The 23,524-nt window shown below is 38.9% G+C and overlaps 2 protein-coding genes across 7 annotated transcripts in view; one reads left to right on the top strand and one right to left on the bottom strand.

The window, feature by feature from the left end:
- CEP104 (centrosomal protein 104) overlaps positions 1 to 23,524 on the bottom strand; it is a 51,673-nt gene that overhangs the window by 22,170 nt on the left and 5,979 nt on the right. For 2 of the 6 annotated variants that reach the window (XM_003765189.4, XM_012545734.3), the window contains exons 2-9: positions 14,689 to 14,815; positions 12,433 to 12,606; positions 11,718 to 11,856; positions 9,111 to 9,173; positions 8,710 to 8,786; positions 3,963 to 4,131; positions 3,167 to 3,322; positions 334 to 564 (exon numbers count right to left, since the gene is read on the bottom strand). In XM_003765189.4, coding sequence (XP_003765237.1) covers positions 334 to 564; positions 3,167 to 3,322; positions 3,963 to 4,131; positions 8,710 to 8,786; positions 9,111 to 9,173; positions 11,718 to 11,856; positions 12,433 to 12,606; positions 14,689 to 14,801 — 1,122 coding nt within the window. In that variant the 5' untranslated portion in view covers positions 14,802 to 14,815. Of the gene's footprint in view, positions 1 to 333; positions 565 to 3,166; positions 3,323 to 3,962; positions 4,132 to 8,709; positions 8,787 to 9,110; positions 9,174 to 11,717; positions 11,857 to 12,432; positions 12,607 to 14,688; positions 14,816 to 22,669; positions 22,726 to 22,768; positions 22,828 to 22,926; positions 23,442 to 23,524 lie in introns of those variants that run through there. The other 4 variants (XM_031962960.1, XM_031962961.1, XM_031962962.1 and 1 more) reach the window with 4 other exon arrangements.
- The window catches only part of DFFB (DNA fragmentation factor subunit beta), a 29,119-nt gene continuing 28,830 nt past the window's right edge, over positions 23,236 to 23,524 (top strand). The window contains exon 1 of the mRNA XM_031962963.1: positions 23,236 to 23,362. Within this exon, the coding sequence (XP_031818823.1) occupies positions 23,249 to 23,362 (114 nt within the window). The 5' untranslated portion in view covers positions 23,236 to 23,248. The remainder of the gene's footprint in view (positions 23,363 to 23,524) is intronic.

Here is a 23,524-nt window from a genome sequence, read left to right as displayed (position 1 = left end):
CCTACACAAATGATACAGAGCAGTATTAACAACTATAGGGAAGTCCACAGTGAAACTCAAAGAGAGGGACATAAAAAGTAATACTTATTTTGGACATGACCAGGAGAAAAGCTTCTGCTAAGGAGCACTTGCTAGTCCAGGGCTTGGCACACAGTAGGTGCTTAGTAATGCTTACTGACTGATTCATACATTACTTGAATTAAATGAGATGCACTTGAAAGCTGGGCGCTGGTGAGGGGAGAAAGAAAATATCTGTGGTACTGATGATGAAATCAATTAAATTTGTGTTGATTTCCTTTGGCTCTAAGGAAATCCTGGCTTTGAGCTACTTACATTGATCTTTGAAAGAGAATTTGAGGCTGATAGCTGGCCCACAATGGCTTGCTGCTTAGGGGGAACATTCAGAGAATTATGAAGCTGAGGCTTGGCTGAAGGGAATGGTTCCACGTAGGGTTTTTCTCCTGTTCGCTCCTCTTGACGCAGAGGTGACTGTATAGATTTCTGCAGGCAGGGGCTGCCAGAACAGACTAGAGGCGCGAGGGGAAAATCAAAAGGCTTTCGAATCTAGAAAGAAATAGGAACATTAATTTTAAAATGTTTTTTCTTTCTTCACTACAAAACCATTTCCTTAGTAGTTCTGAGACAAAACTCTCAAACTCTCAAGTGCATGCCATGTGTTAAGAGTCAGTATTTCTGCCTAAGGATGGTGTAGGTGGGTACATTGTATGCCAGTCCAGTTATGTCCTCATTGTGCTGGTTATAGATATGACATAGAGAATACAGAATATAAATAAATAGATAGAATATAAAGTGCTTAATTTGATTAAACCACAAAGCCTTTTATAAACACAGAATGGAGGTTATTTCATTGAGCCTTCTATTTTCTAGCTCAATTATCTGTGTACCTATCTAATTCTCTTCCACTACACAGTGCAGGGACTGTCTTGTGCATCACTATATCTGTGAGCACTAAGCATAACAGGGATTTAAAAACAAAATGCATGTCAACAAACAAATGCCTGTTTTGCTAAATATTTGTTGCTAAAATGTTTGTCGAGATTAAGAATTTCAAGGGAATTAATGAAAAAAAAAAAAAAAGCAAATGAAAGTGGCCTAGCTGTACCAGATCTAAAACTATATTATAAAGCAGCAGTCATCAAAACCACTTGGTACTAGCTAAGAAATAGAGCAGTTGAACAGTGGAATAGGTTAGGTTCACAGAACAAAACAGTTGATGACTATAGCAATTTAGTGTTTGCTAGTATGGCAGAAACTAGGCACTGACCCACACCTAACACTATATACCAAGAAAAGGTAGAAATGGGTTCATGATCTAGACATAAAGAATGATTATTATAAGCAAATTAGAATATCATAGGATAGTTTACCTCTCAGATCTATGGGAGGAGGAAAGAATTTATGACCAAAAAAGAACCAGAGATCATTATTGATCACAAAATAGATAATTTTGATTATATTAAGTTAAAAATTTTTGTACAAACAAAACTAATGCAGACAAGATTAGAAGGGAAGCAATAAACTGGGGAAACATTTTTACATTCAAAAGTTTTGATAAAAGCCTCATTTCTAAAATATATACAGAATTGACTCAACTTTATAAGAATTCAAGCCATTCTCTGATAAATGGTCAAAGGATATGAACAGACAATTTTCAGATGAAGAAATTGAAACTATTTCTAGTCATATGAAAAGATGCTTAAATCATTATTGATCAGAGAAATGCAAATGAAGACAACTGTGAAATGCCACTACATACCTCTCAGATTGGTTAAGATGAAAGGAAAAGATAATGATGAATGTTGGAGGGGATGTGGGAAAACCGGGACATTGATACATTGTTGGTGGAATTGTGAATGGGTCCAACCATTGTGGAGAGCAATCTGGAACTATGCTTAAAAAGCTATCAAACTACCCAGCAAACGAACTCTGGGAAATGAGTGTAAACCACTACATAGCATTTTCAATCCCTCTGTTTTTGTCTGCTTGTGTTTTTGATTTTCTTCACAGGTTAATTGTACATTATTTCAAAGTCCATTCTTTGTACATTCTTTGTATGATTCTTCTTGTACAACAAAATAACTGTATGGATATATATATATATATATATATATATATATATATATATATATTGTATTTAACATATACTTTAACATATTTAACATGTATTGGACTACCTGCCATCTGGGGGAGGGGTTGGGGGGAAGGAGGGGAAAAATTGGAACAAAAGGTTTTGCAATTGTCAATGCTGAAAAATTACCCATGCATATAGCTTGTAAATAAAAAGCTATTTAAAAAAAAGGCTATCAAACTGTGCATATTCTTTGACCCAGCAGTGTTTCTACTGGGCTTATATCCCAAAGAGATCTTAAAGGAGGGAAAGGGACCCACATGTGCAAAAATGTTTGTGGCAGCCCTTTTTGTAGTGGCAAGAAACTGGAAATGGAATGGATGTCCATAAATTGGAGAATGGCTGAAAAAGTTGTGGTATATGAAAGTTATAGAATGTTATTGTTCTTTAAGAAACAACCAACAGGATGATTTCAGAGAGGCTTAGAGACACTTATATGAACTGATGCTAAGTGGAATGAGCAGAACCAGGAGATCATTACACATGGCAACAACAAGACTATAAAATGATCAATTCTGATGGACATGGCTCTCTTCAACAATGAGATGATTCAAACCATTTCCAATTGTTCAGTGATGAGGAGAGCCATCTGCACCCAGGGAGAGGACTGTGGGAACTGAGTGTGGACCACAACATAGCATTCTCATTCTTTCTGTTAGTGTTTGCTTGCATTTTTTTTTCTTTCCCAGTTTTTTTTCCTTCTTGATCCAATTTTTCTTGTGCAGCAAGATAACTGTATAAATATGTATACATATATTGGATTTAACATATATTTTAACATATTTAACATGTATTGGACCTGCCATCTGGAGAGGGGATGGGGGGAAGGAGGAGTTAATTTAGAATAGAAGGCTTTGCATGGGTCAGTGTTGAAAAATTATCCATGCATATGTTTTGTAAATAAAAAGCTTTAATTAAAAAAATAAATAAATAAAATGTTTATCAACCACAAGCTCCATCTGTGTAATTTCCGCCTATCAGTCTTAAAGCTGCCTGTTATTTGGTCTGGTGACTCACCATCTCAGAATCCAAGAGATTGTGCAGCTCCAGCTGCTGGTATACTTTGGTGCGATACTGCTCCATCTGTTGCTTCTTTTCTTTGGCCAGGTCATAGTCTTCTTTTTCCACAGCACAGCGCTTTTCTACATCATATCTGCCAAGCCGTTCCCCAACCTGAAAGGCAGAAATTTCACTTTCAATGTTAAGTTCCAATCCACTGAAGTGATACAGGAGTTGAGACTGGTTGTATTGAGAAAGTAAGATCATTTTGTTTTATGAATTATTAAAAAGTTCTCAAAGGAACTTAAATTTCATCTTTAATTTGCATTATACTCTAGTTTTCTAATTATCCTTTCATACAATGGAAAGAAACAAAATAATGAAGCATCTTAGCATCACAAGTTGGCATGAGTGCAGCAAGGCACCTAGTGTAGTCCAATACTTAGGCACTGGGCTTTCTATTTTTATTAAGAGGCTTTTATTAGCTAAATGACATGGATTTTATTTACAAGCTTACATCAATAAATGAGGATCAAACCTAGCTATAGAGGCATGCTAATCACATCTGATGATTTGAATTCAAGGACTTTAACAAGAAGGACTTCTAAGGCTACATAGCCTTAGAAAAAGTCATTTAAATCTATTTGCTTCCATTTCTTTATCTGTAAAATAGGAATTATACAGCCTCTCTCTCCCAGGTTTCTGGGAGGACCAAATAAGATCATATTTGTAAAGCACTAAGTATATTGTGCTTGACACATGCAAGTGCTAGCTATTATTATTATTACATTTATTTTCTTCCTACTCAATTTACCTTTTGTAGATCAGCAATGGCCTGTTTCAGTTTCTTGGCATGATCATAGCGCTCCTTTTGGACAGCTTCTCGTTTCTTCTCATCTAATCTGCGGATTATCTGTGCAACTTCTGGATCCTGGTACATATCAAAGGCTAAGTCATCCAAGGGAGAAATGTAGTCGGGTTTCCTGAAGGAAAAATAGCAAATATTTTTGAAAGAATTTTAATAATAAGCATTATATTCTTTGAATATTCAATAAAAGTATTTAATGACTGGAAAGTGCCAGATATGTATGACTTTTTATTGCTATTGTTCGATTCTGATGGGGTGTTCAACATTATCACCATTTTAAAAAATTCAAAAGCTCATGGAATCCACTTTCAAGGAGTTTTAAACTTGGGAAACCCAGGCTAACATAAATGATGCAATTAGAGAATAATATAAGTGAACAGTGGCTAAACTGAATGGTATAGGCTATAAAATATTGTAGGAAGTCAGAGGCATACTAGTCTTACTATATTCTTTATCTTTTAGTAATCCAATCAAGCCATAATCCTGAGAAACACTGCTATGTATTTCTTTCTCCAAGCTAGAGTGGTATAAATGGTTGGACCCTACACAAACTCTCACAACAAAGTTAACCCAGCTGCTGCTAAATTTCTGCCACAAGTCAAATTTCACAGTGTAGTGGAAAGAATCTGGGATCTGGATGACCTGCTTACAATCCTGATTTTGTCCCTTATTACCCTTGTGACCTTAGGCATAAGCTGACCTGATAATAACAGTAGAGGTCTACACTCATCCCAGAGCATTTAGTTAAGATATAACAGAGGCCCTTTCAAGACTTATCAAAATGAAGGGCAGCGACTGATTTTTGGTGACCTTATGGGGCCAAATGACAATGACAGAAGGAATCTAATAAGGACTACTCACTATTATTAAGTTTTAAGCAAGAAAGTGAAGACCATAGGGCACAGATTGTGAAATTCAAAATTGCCTACTCGAATCAAGAAACATAAAAAGAAAAATTGATTTGGAAAATGAAAGTTGGTTTAGAACGTGGCATCTGACAATAGGATTTGGACTTTTGGACCACAGCTCAAAATAAAGTGATGGCAGACTCATAGCCAAAGAAAGGCTATAGCTGACAAAGGCTGGGAATAATGCATTTTCTTGAAGAATTGCAAATCTAGTAAAAGAACGGGAGGGGAGACAATTGTCTTTGTATATCCTCCCAGCTATATACCATAAGCACTGATGTCATGATCCTCTTTGAGAATGAAGGACAAAAAACAATACAGAATAGTTATGAGGGAAGAACAGTAGTTAAAGCAGTCAGGAATTTACAGAAAAAATATCCAAGGAAGGATCAAGAAGTAAACTCATGGCCTCATATGTTTATATACAAAAGGTTCCAATTAAGCAAAAGGAATTAGCAAGGAGAAAAAAACTGACCTCACAGGTATCAGAATTGTCTGGTGAAAATCATGCTGGATATGGGAATACATTAATCCAAAGAAACAGGGTCTATAAAAGGAAGTGGGATGAAGTAGCATTATATATTAAGGCAAGGTTATGAAGAAATCCAGGAGCTCAAGGATGGAATGATGGTGGAAAACACCTGAATAAAGGTAAACAATGGTGGGAGATCAATGCAATACACTACAAGGCCATATCTGCACAGAAAGAGTCAATAAATGAGAAATTTGGGAAATAGTCCACATGTCTGGCCCAAGAGCAAGATCCAGTTATGAAAGAAACACTTCAATTATCCAGACATTTGCTGAAGCTCTCTTTCTCTTCCAAAAGCAGAGCAACTAATTTCCTAACTTTCTTTAATGCTAATTTCATATTTCAAAAGCTAGAGGAATCAACAAGAGGAAATTTTCTTCTAAATTTGATCCTACTAGAGAAGAACTAATTGCTTGGTTGCAAATGGTAGAAGCCTTGGGGGAAAGTGACTACTTCATTCTAGAATATGTGACAGAGGAGAGAAAAGCTGCCCAAAGTTTGACACTCCTCCCAAACTTGGGGAAAAGAGATTTAAAAAGTCCAGAAAAAGGATAGAGAAGGTCTCATGTATTATATTCCTGAAAGGGAAGTTAGTCAAGAAGCAATGGAAAATTGATAAAAAGTAATTCTAAAAGAAAAAAAAAAAAAAGAATTTGTCTCAAAAAACTCATGTAGATGCAGGAAGACAAGACTAACTATCATTTTTAAAAAACAATGTACAAAAGATGGGAACAAAGCCAGGTAATAGGAAAAAAAATTGGGTCAAAATTCTGTAAAATTAGTGTCAGGAATGTTAAAGCTCAGAATGAGTTGATGCCATCAAGAGCAGTTAAAGGCAATAAGAAGGTTTTTTGTTGTTATTACTGTGGTTTTAAAATCTATCCTGAGAGGAAAGGGAGGACAAAAAAGGGACAGAACCAAAGCTTGGAGTGGACAGGACAGTGATAATCAAGAAAATAGAGAAGGCAGAACTGCTCAATCATTATTTTACTTTGGTTTTCACTATGAATGATCTTTGTACTGGAATTGAGAGACTAAAAATGGCTAATAGAAAAATAATATCAATGGATGATTGAGGAAATAGCAACTGAATGCCTAACTGCCCTTGATAAATTCAGATGATTTTGCTCAAATGAACTACATCCTTAGATGGATGTGGAAGGAAGGAAGGAAGGAATAAGCAGGAAGAAGAATGAAAGAAGAAATAAAAGGAGAAAAAAAGGGAAAAAAAGAACAAGCAATTATTATCTGTTTTCTGTATGCCAGGTACTATGCTAAGTGCTAGCAGTGCCATGGTAATGGGCAATATGATTATTGAGCTTTTGTCCGTTATATCTGAAAGATCTTGGAAAATGAGAGAGGTACTGCAAGATTGGAAAACAAATGTTGCTCTGATTTTCAAAAAAGGGAAGATAAAAGAATTGTCAAAATATAGGCTAGTGGGCTTGACTTTGATTCCTGAGAAAATTGTGAAAAGGCGTATTAGAAATAGTGGGGAGACATCTAGTGAGGAAAGCAGTGGTGACAAAGAGCAAGCAGGTCTTCATCAAGAACAGTTCCTATGATTCTAACCTTAGTTCCTTTTCTGACAGGTATTAAACTAGTGGTGTAAGTTCATCTCAATTTTTGCAAGATTTCTGATAAAAGTGTTTCATATTATTCTTGTGGCAAAGACGGAGAGATGGAGACAGGGTGTGTTCAAGAACCACTGTTATCCCTGTGGCAGTGGAGTGCCTCAGGGGTTGGTGCTGGATCTATGCTGTTCCACACCCGTGCCAATATCTTGGAAAAAGGCAGAAAAGGCATGCTCGGCCAAGAGGCAGAAACCAAAGGCGTGCTCGGCCAAGAGACAGAAATCACAAAGCTGGAAGGGACAGTTGTCTTAATACACTGGGTGACAGAGCCAGGATCCAAAAAGATTTTGGTAAGTCAGAGCCATGAGCAGGTTCAAATGAGAAGAAATTCAAAAGTTATAAATACAAAGGATTACATCTGTGTTAAAGGAAATTAGCTTCCCAAGTCCAGGCCTGGGCAGGCAGAGCCTGACAGCAGGGAGTTTGAAAGGCATTATCAGGGCATAGCAGTAAGACTGAAACCAAAATGAAAATGGGTTATCAATGAGGGATGTGAGCCTGCAGAGGAAGCCCAACTCCCAGGAAAAAGGAAGACAGATAATTAATCTATCTTCTGCCCTGGTCAGACTGCATCTCAGGTACTGTATTCAGTTCTGGGCACACTGTGTAAGGAGGACACAGATAAGCTGCAGACCATCACTAGTGGAAGGCTAACTAGGATAGTGAAGTGCCTTGAGTCCAAGTTATATGAACATCACCTGAAGAAATCAGGATCATGGAGCCTAGAGCAAAGAGTCTGAGAGCAGATGGCATACATGTTCAAGGACAGAAGGACAGTCGTGTGGAAGAAGGATTCAACATGTTTTGTGTGGCCTTGGATGTCAGAATCAGGAACCATGGTTAAATATTGCAAAGAAGCAAAGTTAGGCCTGATATCACAAACAAACTTCTTAGAAATTGAAGCTATTCCAGAAGACAAAGGACTGTGCTAGGAGGGGGCACTCCTTCTCCTGGGAGAACTTTAAGCAAAGGCTGGATGGCCACCATTGTTGGAACTGTCAGTGAGGATTCCTTTCTGAAAGATCCTTCCCAAATTTAAAATCCCGCGCTTTTGTAATTACCACAAAGCCCATCTTCATTGCATCTCTGAGGCTGGAGAAAACTACAAGGGAGAGGGACCAAGGTGGGACAGTGGGGAATTAACTTCTTCAGAGTATTTGTAACTTGTCCTGTCCCTCAAGCTGCACTTTGGACTTGTGGATAAATGGCCTTGGGACAATTGTTACATGAAGCCCTAAATCACAGGCAGAAAAGTAGGCCAGGGAGGGCAAGGGTGGCAAATCTAACAGAGTAATAAAAACAAAATAGTCTGGACTTCTTTGGACTTTAAAATCTTTAACTTCTTAGCATCACTTGATAAATTCAATTGTCTAGGCAGAAGAATAATCTCAAGTATATGGTTATCTTTGAAAGGTAATGCAATGTTTTCTTTTAAATTCCTGACCTTAATCTGTAAATTTATTTATGACAATCCAATTACTGGCTTATTGAGAAATGAGGACACTATAGGGCACACAAGAGCAGGAGACTAAGGAAAAAATTCATATTTCTGTGATAGTTCAAGCTTCCTAGGAAAATAGTCACAGAAATTCATCTTCCTAAAGGACCAATATTCTTACCCAACATATGAGCCATCTAATCCTGAATCCTCTGAACTCTGTCCAAGATAATGGTCAATCAACTTCTCTCTGCAGGTCTTTGGGGACAAAAAAAATTTTTTTTTAATATCACATAAGATTACATGCAAAAAAAAAAGACTACGTTTTAAAGACAGCATCATTTAATACCCTGAGGATTCAAAATGGCTCAATGTCCCTCATTTACTATAAAAGGAGCCAGAAATGCCAGATGAAGGAAAAGTTTTGTTATAATACAGGAATTAAAATTGGTTACCTCACAGTTGGTTTTGTTAGTTTTTCTTTTATATTAAAGTTTGATTACACTTTTGTTTTTTTCAAGAAACACTTTCATTTAGAAATTTTTTTTTTTTTGCCTTTGGAATTTTATTTCCCAAACTTACAATATTGCTTTCATCACTGTACTCTGCAGGGTCCCCAATGATATTAACTGCCACTAAAGCAACCTAAAATGGAATTGGAAACAACAGAAATTAAATACAAAGGAGATGAAATATTTTGGTCCCTTCAAAACAAACTACTAGTTTGTACTTTTACTTTTCTCTAAACTACACATAAGGGAACATTAAAAAGCTGAATTTTAAAAGACTAACTTCTTTATATACTAAAAGCTAGAATGCTTAATATATAAAATGACCACTCATGCTGTAGGTTGGATGTAAAAATAATTAGAAATTAATTTAACAGGGACAGCTAGTTGGTGTAGTGGGTAGAGCACTAGCCCTTAAGTCAGGAAGACCTCAGTTCAAATCTGGCCTCAGTCACTTAACACTTCCTAGCTGTGTGATCCTGGCAAGGGTAACCCCAATTGCCTCAGCAAAAGAAAAAAAGAAAGAAAAAGAAAAAAAATAATTTAACATATTTTCAAAATTTCAATTTCATTTAGGAAAAGAAAAGTTCAAACACCAAATTATAAAATCCTGGTCTTCCTAGTAGTCAAGCCCAAAGGTGGATCACTATAATTCTTTCTATATTATATTTAATACTAATAATATACAACATTCATGTTTTAAAAACTCTTAAGTTCTCATCAGTCATAGATTTCAATATTTTAAGGATGTGTAGCTGCCATGGTATGGATTATTTCTTTATCCTGACTATGTCTCTGGGCTTTAAGATGTGGCTGTTTTATGAAGAGGAGCTGAAAAGTACTAATGTTTTTAGTACTGCTCATCAGTGATAAGCTGCTATTAATTTTGCTAAGCTGGGTCCCAGATGACATACATCCCACTGTTGGGCCCTGAGTCAAAATATTTTCACCTTGGGAGACACTTTGGGGACAGTCTTTGAGAGAATGTAGGGTTACTTCCAGACCACTTCACTTTCATAGGAAATTTTACAGAGAAAATCAATAGAAATTAAGAACCTAGAATTTTACTAATTATTTGGAAAGGAATGGATGAAACTCGCTAAAATGATGTTAGTTTGAACATGAGAAAATTTAAAATAGCTATGAAAATAGTTAACCTCCTAATCTAAGCATTCAAGTCACATTTCCAATCCAGAAGGAACCACTCAAGGGAATCACAAACAGTTCTAGTTCCCAGGCAACCATTCTTAATGCTTTGGAAGTGACAAAACCCGATGCTTTTAGTTTCTTGTCATAGAGCTTGGTTAGGAGGGTAAAACAACTGAACCATGTTTTACATGTTTTTAATTTTGTTATTCTATATAGATATAGTAAAAAAAGCTTAACTGTGTTTGGACTTCTTTGTGTCACTTGGGACAAGGAGGGCTATGGGTATGTATGGCAAATCTTGGCAATCATTTATTTACACTGCTGTATTAAAATCCATTTTCGTCATCCCTTTGCAAGAAAGGAACTGTTAAGAATGAGAAGTCAGAAATCCTGATGGAATTCTGTAACAGTCTACAATTTAGAAATAATGCTTTTAATTTTTAACCAGGATAGTCATCTCAGAGAAGTTTAGTGCATTTTAAATTTAACTTGTTTTTTTTTTTGTTTTGTTTTTTTTTTTATGAAAGATGCCATGTTTAAGGAAAATTTGGAAGTGTTTGCTTTGAAAATGAAGTCATGTTTTGATATGAACAGGCCGCAAAAGAAGAATTGCAAACTATTAATAATCATATGAAAGAATGCTCCAATTCAAAATAAGAGATATGCAAATCAAAACCACTATAAGATTTTATTTTACACGAAGCAAATTGGTAAAGATGATAAAAATTGGGAAAACTTAATCTAGGAGAGGCTAGTGGAAGATAGGCACCCTGATGGTGCCTGGCTATAAGAGCTTTGTATCACTATAACCACTGCAGAGAGCAATCTGGAATTATGCAATTAAAATGCCCACTATGTACACATACATATCCATTGCCTCAGAAATTCCATTATCAGGCATATGCTCCCCTATTTGCCCAGCCCCAAGAGTTACTGACGAGAAAAAACAAAACAAAATATTTATAGCAACAATTTTTTACAAGCAAAGAATTGCACACAAAATTTACCCCGCTGCTAAACTGTGATATGTGAATATAATGGAATATTACTGTGCTGTAAGGAATGATAAACATGATGAATACGGAGTATCATGAATTACTGCATTACTTCACACACTGTGAAATAAGCAGAGCCAAGAAAACAATAAACAATGACTACAACAATGTAAATGGAAAAAAACACCACCACCAAACAATCAAAAGTGAATGTAGCAAAATTATGAGGACCAAGATACTCCATCCATGTCTTTGCAAAAGTGGAGGGCCATTGTTGAGTAATCCTGCATGTTTTCTTACTTTTGTGACGTATGAATTAGTTTTGTTGATTATTTTAAAAGTGTTATTGTTATATGGAAAAGCTCTTTGGGGAGAAGGAAGAATACTTGAGAGAAATTTTGATCATGTAAAAGCAAAAGATATAAAAAATTATTTTTAAAAAGAAAATGAAACCACAATACAATATTTAGACTAGACCAGACAAAACAAAGTTTTTAAGGGTGTTAAAGCTAGTGAGGAAGATTGATTAATCTTACCTGGCTATATAAGTTGTATCTATTGACATGGTTTTTATGAAAAATCAACTTGAGAAATTGTCCTACAGCATCCACATAAACTGATTTTAGCTCTCGAGCCTTACATCCTGTCTTTTCATTGTCACAGAGGGACACATAACTGCAAAGACCAAGAAAAATTAAAGGATTTTATTTCTATAAGCATGTGCAAATTGTTCCTTTGTTTCTACTGGATATTCAGGTTAAAAAACAAACTAAACACTTAATGCAGTTAAAACTGGGGAGAAAAAGAATCGCCACATAATGAGTAGCTGAATTATTGTCTGGAGCAATAGACTTGTTAGGGAAAAGCTCTATATTTAAAAGGCCAAATGAGAACTATTAATAAAAGTTAGCAGAATTATATGATTTAAATATTTTAACAGTTTCTGCAAATAAATTAACAATATTATGTCAATATGATCCTAGTTGGAAATTTACACTGAGAGTCAATCTATATTTTGTAGAGCCAGAAATAATTCAGCTTCTAGGTATGTGCTTTCTGCACACACAGCTATTGCCTATTTATGAGTAAGAAATGAATTATCAGACTAAACTATATTTCTATTATTATTAAAAGCACACACAGCAGACACTAAAGTTCCATGTCTAAGAAACATGCTAAATTTTGACCTAGGTAGGAATTCAGATCACAAGGCTAACTAGTTAAGAATTAACTTTGAACTTTCATTCTCACCCAAGCCTTCGAAACCGCTCTGCTTGATATGGTGCAAAGTATTCAGGCAAACAGTCACTAATGTAGAACTCAATTTTACTGGAAATCATATACTGGTGAGCAAGTAACTGAAGTTTTCGAACCCGGCATCTCTCCACCATCTGAAGGACAATTTCTTGGGGAAACTGGCAAAATCTGAAAAAGAATGTTTCTTCTTTGAATTATCACTACAAATTAAGTTTGTATTTATACCTAGCCTTTAAGAGTCACTTGACGTGAATATCTTTCAATTTCATATTTTCAGTGAAACATTTTGAAATCATTTTGAGATTTATGTCTACTTCTTAATTAAGCAAATTATGTTGGAATCAAAAAATTCCATCCACAAGTGAATGCCTTCTAAAGGATGCCATGAGAATTAGCTGAAGGAATGAGTATAGTTAGCCCAGGAAAAAAAAAAAAAAAGACCAAGTAGGGCCATGATTGTTCCTTTTCAAGAATCTGAAGGACTGTTTCCATGGAAGAAAAATTAAGGTCATTCTTGGTCTGAGGGACAACCTAGAAGCAATACAGAAAAGCTACAAAAAGATAATAGAATGAGTGTGTATCCCTTGGGATAGCTCTCCTGAGTTTGCAGAGTTAACTCTCCTTCAATCTTGGGAGACTTTATTGAAGAATACTTTCCCCTGCCTTCCTGAGATGTGTTTGACTTCGGGGAATTTACTTGTGTTGAAGTCAGGGGGCCACTGGGACACACTCAGCTGAGACTCAATGATAAACAAGCAGAATGTATTTTATATAGATAGATGATCTAGAATGAAGACAAAGTAGATAGTGCCCACCTTAAAAAACCCCATCCTATCAAATTATAAAACATATAAGCAGAGAAGTCTCTGGTATTATAAGGATTTGTTCATTAGTTTCAGTCTTGACCAATTCTTTGTGACCCAATTTGGGGTTTTCTCAACAAAGATATTGAAGTGGTTTGCCATTTCCTTCTCCAACTCATTTTATAGATAAGGAAACTGAGACAACAGGTAAAGTGACCAGAGTCACATAGCTAGTAAGTGTCGAAAGCTAGATCAGAACTCAGGGAAAAACTCTTCCTGACTCCAAGCTTTGTGTTCTAATGACTGTGTCACTCAATTGCCCTTTCCATAGCAGGACCTCTTAAGTATATAACTGGATTTTCAAAAACCAATAAGTCCCTACTTGAAAGCTAAAATGTTAGATGTTCAGTTGGCTTCTCTCAACATTAGGCTAAAATAACTGACAAACTCTGGCTCAGCAAGCATTTATCATGTGCCAATTGAACATCAAGTATGCAGTCAAAGTCCTGGAGATGCAAATATAGACGGCAGACCCTTTAATATAGGTTACACAAAGAACACATGAGCCAAGTGTAAGAGAAGGGTAGATAGGTACTAATATTTACAAAGTTCTGGGACGTCACCTGGTGGTTTCTGTGCACTAATGGAGAACATAGCACTTCTCTAATATCTTAAGAAATGGTCTTCCTATGGTGCTGTGGTAGTGATATTAATCCCTGGATGGCTGTCTTTCTGGCATGACAAATACACAACCTGTCTCAACTGACCAGCTCTAGAAGGGAGCTTGGTGGGAACAGCGAGACCATGGGCCCCAGTGACAGCGTCTTTAAGAGTCATGGGTGAGTTTGGAACCACCATAAAATGCCAAAGGAAGACTTTGGTGAGTGACAAAAAATGTGATTCAACTTAAAACAAATCAGTATGCGCTCATTTTTCTAACATGACATATGCTTGCATGAATCATTTTATAATGTCAAATGCAGTAATCATCATTCAGATTTGGGAAACAAATATCCTTTCTCTATTGATTACAAAACTTGTCAGATAGACCCAAGAATATAGAAGAGACCAACTCTACAATGAAGCATTAAAATGATGACATAAGTCATGGAAAAAAGACCATTCTCTTGAAGAAAAAAGTAACACAGAAAGAAGACCTAAGATTTCAGAAACAAGCTGAAGTTAGAGGTTTGGCAGTAAGATAAGGAATGTTTTCATAAGAGTTTCAAGACACAGTTATAATAAATCTATTGGTAGGTGTGGGTAGGTATTTAGACAGTCAGGTTATCATATATTAAACTGTAATGGAGGTGGGTTTTACGACCAAATCTTCACAGACCCTTGATTACTTGATTTGCAATGAAATTAGGGGTACAGAATTCAAGACAACACATACTATCCCTAAATAACAGAATGTTTTTATTTCACCCTCTATCATTCATAATACCTTGGTGATCTCCATCCATTAACAGTCGGTGCATGGACCATTAATTCTTTTGCACTGAAACCATCTTCGTGCCCAGATGAACTGATGACTACAAACCCAATCTTGTGTGGCATTCTGTACAGTTGGGCTGTTCAGAAAAATAAATAAGATTTTTTTATGTGAAAGAATCCACAGAAATATTAGAATTATGACAGCATTTGTTATTATTAACACCTATCATACCTTAATTTAGACAGCCTAATTTCAGGAGTACAAAATCAAAATAATTCTAGTGAATTATTTTGCTTTAAAATAAATCTAAAATTTATCTTTTCATTAACCTATTTCTATAAACAGCTTTATTATACAAGGTAGTATTAGGTTTTTGCTTTATTTTCTCTAAAGCTAAAAAAGTTACATAGGCTATATGAGGAAAAAAGATAATTTAACCATTGGGACAATTATTTACTAAAGGAAAAAGTGAGTGTAGAGAAGAAAAAAGTAGGAAAGAAGGGTACAATTAGAATTCTACGCTTAAAAAGTGCTGAAATTAATCTCACTGAGCAATAATTATTCAATTTTCAGGTCAATGTATTTGGAAGAAAGAGAAGAATTCATGAATAAAATCTCATCTCAAGCAGGCAGTGAATTTAAATCTAGGTTCTCTCTATTAAGACCAAATATAAAAAATTCCCTAGTGAGTTTCTATTAATTCTAACATAAAGATAAGCTCACTGGAAATAGTATGGTATGGTGCATAGAAAGCTAGATTTGGAGACAGGAAGACCTGCTTTCAAATCCAGCCTCTAAAACACCTTAGTTTTGTGTTTTTGCTCATGGGCATTTAACATTTAAACTTCATCAGTAAAATGGGAATGATATCTGTACTACCTTTTTCAGAGAGTTGTGAGCTCAAATAAAATTATGTAAGTCAAGTCCTGTTCAAATAAGCTATGTAAATAGTAGTTATTATTATTGTTAGCTATGTGACCTTCACTTAGCCAAACTTCAGTTTTTTCTGGAAAAACAATATTATCACTGCTACCTACTACTTGACAGGCTGTTGTACGGCTCCAATAATAATGTTCAGTAAAGTGCTTTATAGACCATACAAGGGGGTAAGGTAATTATTATTTGGCACCAGGGATGTTTATTGGACTGTAGAACTACTAGTAAATAAAAACCAGAAGGCTAACCATTTTAAAGATCTAGCTGGGTTATTCTGATTGCCGTGGATGCTAATGATGCTGCTATGATATTCTATAAGATGCGATCTTGCTGCTGTGATGTCTCCTGCTACCAACCCAGATCTCAACCTTCATAGCTGTTATGAAACAAAACCTTTCCCTGGTATCTGGCTTGCTTTCTATGTATTCACCACTGACTTTGGCTAGATTGGCCTTTAGACAAAGAGGGTGCTTCGCTCACAATCAAAACCTTTTCAATCTGCCTGGACCTGCAAAATCTAGTTCTCCATCGACATAGCCTTCAGGATTCAAAGTCCACACCATGCTGCCATACTGAAGTAATTAATGTAGCATGACTTTGGAGTATTCTTTTTTTTTTCTTTTACTTTTTTCTTTATTTTTAGTTTCAAATCCTCTCCTTTCTTCCACCCTCCTCCTCTATCTATTAAGGGAAGAAATATGATATCCATTACACATATAAAATATACATGTAACATTGTTTCCACATTTGTTTTGAGTAAGGCAACTGTAGCAGAAGCTAATAATAATTTTGGTAAGCATGTTGTTGATGATAATGCTATAAAATTTTTTCTAAAAATATGGTGAATATGGCCAGATAAACTACAACAATGAAAAGGGGAATTAAGGAAATCATCAATGGCTTGGTTTTAAAAATACTCAGTACCATAGAATAAGGAAGGGCACTGTTGAAAAATGTTATTAGCAATGACTAGAGATTTGAAGTCTTCCATTAAAACAAGACATAAGCATTTTTGAATCCAAGCCCCCTCTGGATGTTTCAGCATTTCCTGGAAGTTACCAGTGCTCTAAGAAACTATGCCATCAAACTGTAAGATAAGTAGGTTATCTCATCAAGATGGCAGAACAGGTGTTGTGGTGTCCTCTGGGGACCAGCTGGGGGAGACCATGTGATTGTTTTTTTTTTTTTTAAATTACAACATCTAACTGTCCTCTAAGGTTGTGTATGTACAATGATGTGTATATATGAGGTATATGTGGTGAATGGGTCTGCGCAGATTATGTGTATCCTTGGTGGTATAAGAGGGTATGCACATGAATATGTATAGCATGCATCTGTGTAGCATGTGTATGTGTGGTGTGTTGGGGTGTGTGGTGGGGTAATGGAGGAAGCCTTTGCGATGGGAAATAAAGGGGCAGACATATTGCTGAAACTGGGTTTTTCAAAACTAAGTTTTAAAGAAATGGAAAAATGTATCAAAACAAAAACCCCATAATGATAGTCCATGCTGCAGTTGCTGGAGTACTTTTTCTATTTTCACTCTCTCAAGTGTGGAAAAGATGGATTTATTCCTGTTTTGCCAACAAAGAAAGTGGGGGCTGAGAGAGGCTAAGAAAACTTTTCCTGGTTGCATGGTGGGTGGTCAACTGGGGAATCCAGACTTGTTTGCAGGCCTTCAGACTCCACTCAATGGTTTTTCACTTATCCATTTATGTTTTTTTAAGAACCTTTTGAGCCACACTTTTATTACAACTAATTATCTGACAGTATTCCCTTCCTGTTCTGGCACATCCAGCAATGAATGGCCATGTCAGGTACACAAGAGTTCTCTTTTTGTGAATCCCCCAAACTCTGTTGACATTGCTTGGGCAGTAATCACATCCACAACTAGAAAAAGTAAAGCTGTTTTTACAGGCCAGAAAAAAAAATACCATAAACATGCAGTAAGAATAAAAGCTTTGCTAAATAGTTATTAGAATGAACTTCCAGCCCACAGGGCTTGTTGAATCCCATGCAACCATATGTATACCTTTTATATTACTCAGGGATGTTCCTAAGTAACAATGTCATATTCTCCCTGGGTATTTCTATTAGACTTTTGCAATAGTAATAGTACCCAACGGTAATAAGCAAATAAATTTTCCTTTTATGTGAAGTCTACTTTATGCACCTGATTTTATCTGTATTGTTACAAATTACCTAGATGATCCTATTTAGCAAAAAATAACACAAAACATGAATGAATAAGAAAAAGAAAACCTATTTCCCCATTTTCAAGAAAATTTAAATTTTGTACAAGGGAAACATCAATACTTTAGTATCAAGCAATTTTATGGACTCAAAGGGATTGAAAACTCTATAGCTCAAATCTCCAAAGGCCACATAAGTATAATCTTACAAAGGTGAGATGAGAGGAACTGTTCTGTACAAAAATGAAAGTGCTGGTTAGGATCTGGAGCTGAAAACAGAATCTATGACAACTTACATGCCATTCTGATTTAGTACAACAAAGTGCTCATTTGCCCAGAAGAAATTCAAGGATGCACGAAAAGAAAGATGAAAATCGATTCTCTATAGGATGAATGAATTTAGAGACAATGTTGCTCATGCAGATGATGGATTTGAGCATCTCCTGCTCTGTAGGCATATGACAAAAGTACCTGCTGAAAACTTTTACTTTCAAATCACACTGTGAATTGTTCTAGTCCTCCTGAGTAATTTGAAAGCTACTGAGGGCATCAAATAAGAAGCTGCCAATACAAGACCTGGCAGAAGGGGTTCCTGTTGGTAAGACTCTTCTGCCAAAGCAGGAACAAGTCCTTAAGTCACCCATACACTTTCCAGCTTGGGACCCATCTTGCTCCTCGTTTCGCTTGCAAGCCTTGGAATGGCTTCTTAACCTAGTGTCTGTGATACCATTTTTAAGAAATATTTTGGTAACTGTATTTTGAGAGAATTGGTTCCTTTGGAAATCTATGTATTTCTGGTAGCTAAACAACATGATTACAAGGGATTCAGAGACTTTCTCAGACTGCCAAAAATGTACAAAAATGTTAAGAAGTTCTGCCTTGGCAGATGGTTTCCTGAGCTGTGTTGACCAAAGGATATAATCCATTCCTTTGTAGCCAATCCCCATGAATCTCTGTACTGAGCTAGGCTAGTTCTAGGACAAGAAACACGCTGTTCATTGAGGGCTCCCACTTGAAACCTTTCCAGATTACTGAGAACTGCCAGAGTTGAGCTTCAAGCATGCCATGAGACATCAGAGATCAGACAGCAGTGAAGTATACAGCACCAGGAGTGTAGGAAAATGCTCTGCAAACCTTTGGTCCTCTAAAGACAAGACTGTATGTCTTCACTAATCTGAGACAAGTAGATACTATTGGGATAGGGAAACAGCATCCAGTTCTCTCTTAAATTCTCCTTATTCAAAGAGTGGGAATTTCTAGCAACCGTGGACCCTTAGGAAACAAAGCTGAACCAGGAGAGAAAGTTCTCCAACTCCTACGTCAATAACCAAGCACTTTCTTTATAACTATCCAATGAAGCAGGTACTACAGGTACAACAGCCCATTTTATAGGTCAAGAAATTAAGGCTCTGACAAAAACCTTAGAATCAAAAACTTAAAACTGCAAAGGGCCTTAGAGAAAAAACATTAATCTAACACTTTTATTTTACAATAAGAAAAATGAGATATAGAGTTAAATAACTTGCCCAGGATCACACAACCAATAATTGTATGAAGCAAGATTGAACCCAATTCTTTTGGGACTTCCATGCCCACAGCATGTACCCAATATATCAGCATAGCTGATAAGTATTTGGGGTGGGATGTGGCTCCTGATTCCAAGTCTGGTGCCTTTCCCATTTACCCAAAGTGCCTTTCAATCACCCTTGGTTTCTTAGTAGACTTTAGTGCAAGAGCTGTATACAACAGCCCACATTTGTAAACACTTAGAAGTGTACAAAATGTAAGAGGGTACAATGATTTTAAATCCCATTTTACAGATAAAGTAATTGAACTTCTAGGAGAGGAAGCCTTACTCACATAGTATCTAGCAAGTGAGTTAAATGGCAGAGACCTGGGTCTGGACTTCTCATCTCCTAATTTTGCAGCTCATATTCCTCCCCTACTATGATGAAGTAGCTGGACCTTACTTGATCCCAATGGGGCTTTCTTGGCAGAGATATTGGAGTGATTTGCCATTTCCTTCTCCAGTTCATCTTACAGATGAGGAAACTGAGGCAAAGAGAGTGAACCAGGGTGCATTCTGTATATCAATGCCTCAGAGGCTCAATTATCTATGATGGGATTGGGAGAAGTGCTGGACACTATTAGACCTGAGTTCAGTAATCTGAGGTTGGAGTAGATGGCCTCTGAGATTCCTTCTAGCTCCAGACCTCTAAACCATGTATGAGTCACAGAGTCACAGAGAGATCAGGGCAGAAGGGGTCCCTGAAGACATTCTCTGGACCAATCTTTTCATTGTGCAGCTGAGGAAAAGGAGTTTCTGGGAAGGGAAGTGACCTGGGGAAGGTCACACTGTGATTTGGAAGTAGAATATGGCCTCATACTCTGGCTCCCTCCTCCCCCATGCTCTCTTTTGCTAACCCACAAGGCCACTAAGGGTGTCAAATGACTGGGATGAAACAGGAGCAGAGGATTTTGGTGCTGGGGGACCTTGGAAATAATCTGGTTCAGGTCTTTCATTTTACCCACAATGAACAGGTCAGAGAAGTCTCTAACACTAACTTGGAGAAGGTTGGAGCTGGAAAGGCCCAGGCAGAACAAATTCAAACCACTTGGAGAAACTGGCCCTAGGGAAGGGAGGGCTTCATTGTTCCATGGGCCCACCACTGAGCCCCAGGAGAGCAGCCAATCCCAGCTAGGTCACATACTGTCTATGTCACGCTGGCCAAGGTGCTTCTCCTATCTGGCGTTCCTTTTCCTAATTTGTTAAATGAGAGGGTTGTCCTAGATCACAGATTTAGACCTGGAAGGGACTTAGAAGTCCAATTTCCTTATCAGACAGATGACATCAAGGCTGAGAGAGGTGATGTCATCTGCCTGAGATCATCTAAGTAATAAGGAGAAGAGGCAGGGTTTAAAGTAGACCCAGTAACTCCAAAGCCAGTCCTCTTTTTATCAGCTCACCCTAGAGTCAGGAAGTCCCGAGTTCAAATCCAGTCTGGCTGTGTGACTGAGCAATTTAATCTCTGGACGCCTGTTTCCTCAACTGCAAAATGAGAATTACCACCCTTCAAAGGTTGTTGCCAAGATCAAATAGGCTAATTAATTGCAAAGTGCTCAGCACTTATTTAATAAATGCTTGTTCCATGTGTAATCTGTATCTGATTGCTTACTGTCTCAGGGAGGAAGGATGGGGAAGAGGAGGAGAGAAGAGAAAGAGAATTTGGAACTGAAAACTTAAAAATTTTTTTTTACATATACACATACATACTATATATAAGAAGAAAAGATAATAAATGCTTGTTGCCTTTCCCCTTCCCTTGGCTCAGTCTCTAAGTTGTATAGACATGTTATTCTGGCCTAGTCAACTCTACCTCAATAGACCTGTTTTTCTATTTGTAACAGGAGATGATGGCCAGAATCACACCAAGGGCTCTGGATACAAACTCCCTGTCACTTTACAATAGTTCCTCTCCTTTTCTTGAGCCTCAGTTTTGAGAGAGTGGGAATCACTCCTGAGTGACTGGTCCAAATCTCTGATATACCATTGACTTTCTTGTTTCACCATAAAAAATTTCTGTAAAAGAGTTTTCCCCCCACTTCCCTCAACATCTCATTTTTCTCCTCAGTAAAAGATTTAGATAAAAGTAGTTAATCTATAATTCTATATGATTTCCAGGCAAAGGCACTTATCCCACTCTATTATTTATACTGCTTTAACTATTGACTGCTTAATAGTCTATGTGTGGTGGTAGCTCAGGAAGTCACTCTGAGCAAGGATAAGAAAAGATGGCCTCGAAGGACCCTTTCACCTCCATTAATCTAGGGTTCCTGAGCATCCTCAGCCCACTCTACTCCCCTAGGTTGGGGTAGATATACACAGACATTAGGTGGGGCTACTTCTACCTCTGACAATCTCCAGCCCTAAACTGTTGCCAGGCCAAGGCCCTTTTGCCCACATCATCCCATTGCTTCACTTCAGCCACCTCCCAGTATTGGAGGATGACAGGCAGAGCAAGGATGGTCCTAGATCATCTCTACAATCCCTTCCACTTGTGACCATCTCTGATTTTTGGTGACTGGTCTCTCATTCTATCAGTCCACTTCACCCTACATAGTCAGGTCCTCAGGGAAAGAAAGGCCACAAGACTGAGGGGGCAAGCAGTTGGAAATGGCCCTTAAAATGCCTTCCAGCTCCGAAAAACCTATGATTCCACACCACTCCCCGCTCAGGGCTCACTCCACCAGCCCACTACACACTGATTAACTAGGGCCATGTCCTCATCGAGGGACTGATTAACCAGGTGGGGGGTTGGGCAGCCACAACTGGGGTGGGGCTCCCAAGGCCTGAGGTCTCTTCCAGCGCCCACAAACATGGTTTCTGAATGCCTCCCACGCCGGGGCTCCATCCTCTCCTTCGCCTTCTCCCCATATTTCACCCCAAATCGAGGTCCCCGGGAAGGGGCGGGACAGGCCCGACGCGGGAAGATCTGGAATAGCGCTCCAGATGCTCTTGGGGTCCCCACCAGCTCTGATAACCCATGACTGCCATCCCGACCCCGGCGGGTAACGGGGGAGGGGGGAGGAGAGGCAGGGCCGGAACAGGGCCCCATATGCCCTATGATTTCCCATCCCCTACTCCACCCCTTCAGGTAAGGGAGGGGGGAGGCAGGCAGAGCTGGAAGAGGGGCCCCCCCCCATCTCAGGCAGCCCATGCTTCCCCTCCCCCCGCCGGGCCCCCCGCAGAGCGGGGCCGGGCGGGGTCTCCTCGGGCCGGGCCCCGGGGCTGAGGCGGGAGGCCCGGCGTGAGGAGACCTCTCGGGGAGGGGCTCGCTTTTAACGTCTCTCCCCCAACCACCTACTCAGCAGCAGCAGCCGCGGCCGCCGCTCCCGTCCGCCAGGCGCAGGCGCAGGCCCCGCCGCCGCCTCCTCCGCCGCCCCCGGCGGCCCGGCACCGGTACCTCGCAGCGGCAGCCGCCGCCACCTCCGCCCATCGCCTGGGCCAGCACCGCGGCTCTCATGACAACCGGGCCCGGGCCAGGCGGGCGGGGGACCCGGTGCGCATGCGCCTAGCCGCTCGCCCCTCCCTCGCCTCCTTCGCCCTTCTCCCCTCCCCGACCTCTTCAGTCGTGCACCTGCGCAAAGGGGACGAAACTACGGCGCCCTCTGGGAAGTGTAGTTTTCCTTCTCCCCGTTCCCTCCTGCCAGGCCCTTGTGCACCTGCGCGGGGGGAGAGGGGAAAGACGAAGTCCCAAAGTCGTCTGGGTAATGTAGTTTTTCCCCCAGGGCAAGGTGACTTGCTTTTAGTTGTTTTGTTCCTTGGCTGCACGAGTCCTGATCCCCGCGGGCCGACTGGCTGGATAGCTCAGCTGGGTTCCGACGGCTCGGCTGAGCAATCCTCGGGCTCGGCTCTGGGAAAAGTGTTTCTTCAGAGGTCTACAATGTCCAAGAGGCCCCGGACCTTCAAGCTGCGGACGCTGCACAGCCAGGACAAATACGGGGTGGCGGGAAAGAACTGCCAGGAAGTGTTGCAGAAAGGATGTCAGAAATTCCAGGTCCTCCAACTGCGTCCCCTCTTCGGTCTCTTCCTCCTTCCTCCCGCCCCCTCCGTCCTCGAGGGCACCCCCTTCTCTGCTTCCGCGGCCGATCTCGCTGCACCAGCCTCTGACCCCCCCCACTGCCCCCCGACGGGGCGGTCCTGGGCTCGGGAGGAGGCG

This window comes from Sarcophilus harrisii, chromosome 3 (genome assembly GCF_902635505.1).
Source record: "Sarcophilus harrisii chromosome 3, mSarHar1.11, whole genome shotgun sequence".
Taxonomy (NCBI): Eukaryota; Metazoa; Chordata; class Mammalia; order Dasyuromorphia; family Dasyuridae; genus Sarcophilus; species Sarcophilus harrisii.
Note: the sequence above shows the minus strand (reverse complement) of the source record. Positions and strands in the feature narration are given on the sequence as shown.